A 1,661-nucleotide genomic window follows, 5' to 3' on the forward strand; every position below is an offset into this window, starting at 1 on the left:
CTCTCTCTCTCTCTCTCTCTCTCAAACACACGCAACTAAAATCAGTTCGCAGATCATCCAGATTAGAAATCATCACTTACCAAAACTGCCCACTTGCATTCCATTAAAATAAACGGATACTGATTACATCAATAAGTGGGCCATCATCACAAATATTTTTCTTCTTACTTTTTCTGCACATGCATTTGGAATTACTCTTTTCACAATCCCCCACTATTTTTTTATCTTTTTACTCATTATCATCCCTTACTTGAAGTCTTCTTTAAATTATAACTCTCCATCTCCTCACTACAGACCTACTAGAAATAAGCACACACTGCCCATCTGCCCAATGCATCCCTCCAGCAGTGTGTCCCCTTCAAAGCCCCTCATCCCATGTGACCTTACCACTTCCTCTACAGATGAGGATTACATAGACATGGATGTCAACTCCACCACCTTCCTCTGTTACTCCATCAACTCCTCCCCAGAGTTTGAATTCAACATGTCTCTCCAAGAAAAGGACTCACTCGCCTCACCTGCTGATGAGCTCTTTTATAATGGAAAGCTACTGCCTCTCCATCTTCCCCCAAGGATCCAAATGGTCCAGAAACTTCTACAAGCTTGCAATGAGCAGAAATCCTCCCCCTTGTCTTCAGAAGAGGTCACCCCATTTGAGTCATGCAATGTGACCCCTTCTGAGTCTTGCCAAGTCAGTGGGGAGTTGAACTCAGACGAGTGTTTCTATGACTGCTCCATGAACCCTGCTGGCAGCCTCACTGAGACCAGTGACAGTTCATCTTCTGTCAAGAAAGCATGGACTAAGAAACTCAAGCTGATCAATCAGTCCTCTTTGGGCTTGAAATTGAAAGCTTCAAGGGCCTATTTTAGATCCCTCTTTGGTAAGCCTGGGTGTTCTGATGACTCATATACTTCTGTTGTGAAAAACAGTGCAAAGTCTAGAAAGGAAGAGCTCTTTCATAATACTGAGAACTCTTTTGCAAAGGTGAAGGACTATCTGAAGAACAAGTATACCAAGGTGGGTAAGAAAAAACACCCATGTGGGCAGATATACAGGGAGGGCAGCAAGGCTTCATTGAGTGAAGATACTGGACACAGAAGGTCATTTTCAGGTGCCATTAAGACGCTCTCGAGCACTGGAACTAATTCACTGTCCTCTTCCTCTTCTTTGCTATCCTCAAGTGTGGATTCAAACGGGTTTAGTGGATTGCATTTGCTGAAGAGGAGCAGCAGTGTTAACTCTGATGTTGAGAGCTCAATACAGGGAGCCATTGCTTACTGTAAACAATCTCAGTTGTGTTCAAGGAAGAGTACGAGTGAGATGGGGTTCTTTAATTTGACTGCTGCCTCGAGAGTGGCAGCATGTGAAACTCAGGAGAGGCCTGGACTGTGTAGAGGATGAAACATTTCCTGTTAAAAATGGAAATAGTCAAGTATGAACCATTTTTTATTTGATTTTTGAGCCTTCCACGTTTTTTCTTCTCTTTCTTTCCCCTTTATTCACACAATACATGCAGAGAGAGAGAGAGAGAGAGAGAGAGAGAGAGAGAGAGAGAGAGAGAGAGAGAGAGAGAGATCAACATTACGAAAATGGTCAACAAACATTGAACCCGGTGGCAACACAAAATAAGCCCCAGACATACCGAGAGCACAGAAACAAA

General features: G+C 43.2%; 1 protein-coding gene across 1 annotated transcript; it reads left to right on the top strand.

Moving 5' to 3' along the window:
* Window positions 1–331: 331 nt before the first annotated feature.
* Window positions 332–1,402, top strand: LOC149845825 (putative membrane-associated kinase regulator 4). The gene has a single exon (XM_089989404.1). The coding sequence runs from the start codon at window positions 332–334 to the stop codon at window positions 1,400–1,402; it is 1,071 nt and encodes a 356-aa protein (XP_089845530.1).
* Window positions 1,403–1,661: the final 259 nt, after the last annotated feature.

This window comes from Nuphar pumila, chromosome 2 (assembly GCF_984573655.1).
Source record: "Nuphar pumila chromosome 2, dmNupPumi1.hap1.1, whole genome shotgun sequence".
NCBI classification, from domain to species: Eukaryota; Viridiplantae; Streptophyta; class Magnoliopsida; order Nymphaeales; family Nymphaeaceae; genus Nuphar; species Nuphar pumila.

Excerpts from the sequence above, each read along its gene's own strand:
- LOC149845825 (XM_089989404.1), top strand. The coding sequence starts at position 332 with ATGCATCCCTCCAGCAGTGTGTCCCCTTCAAAGCCCCTCATCCCATGT.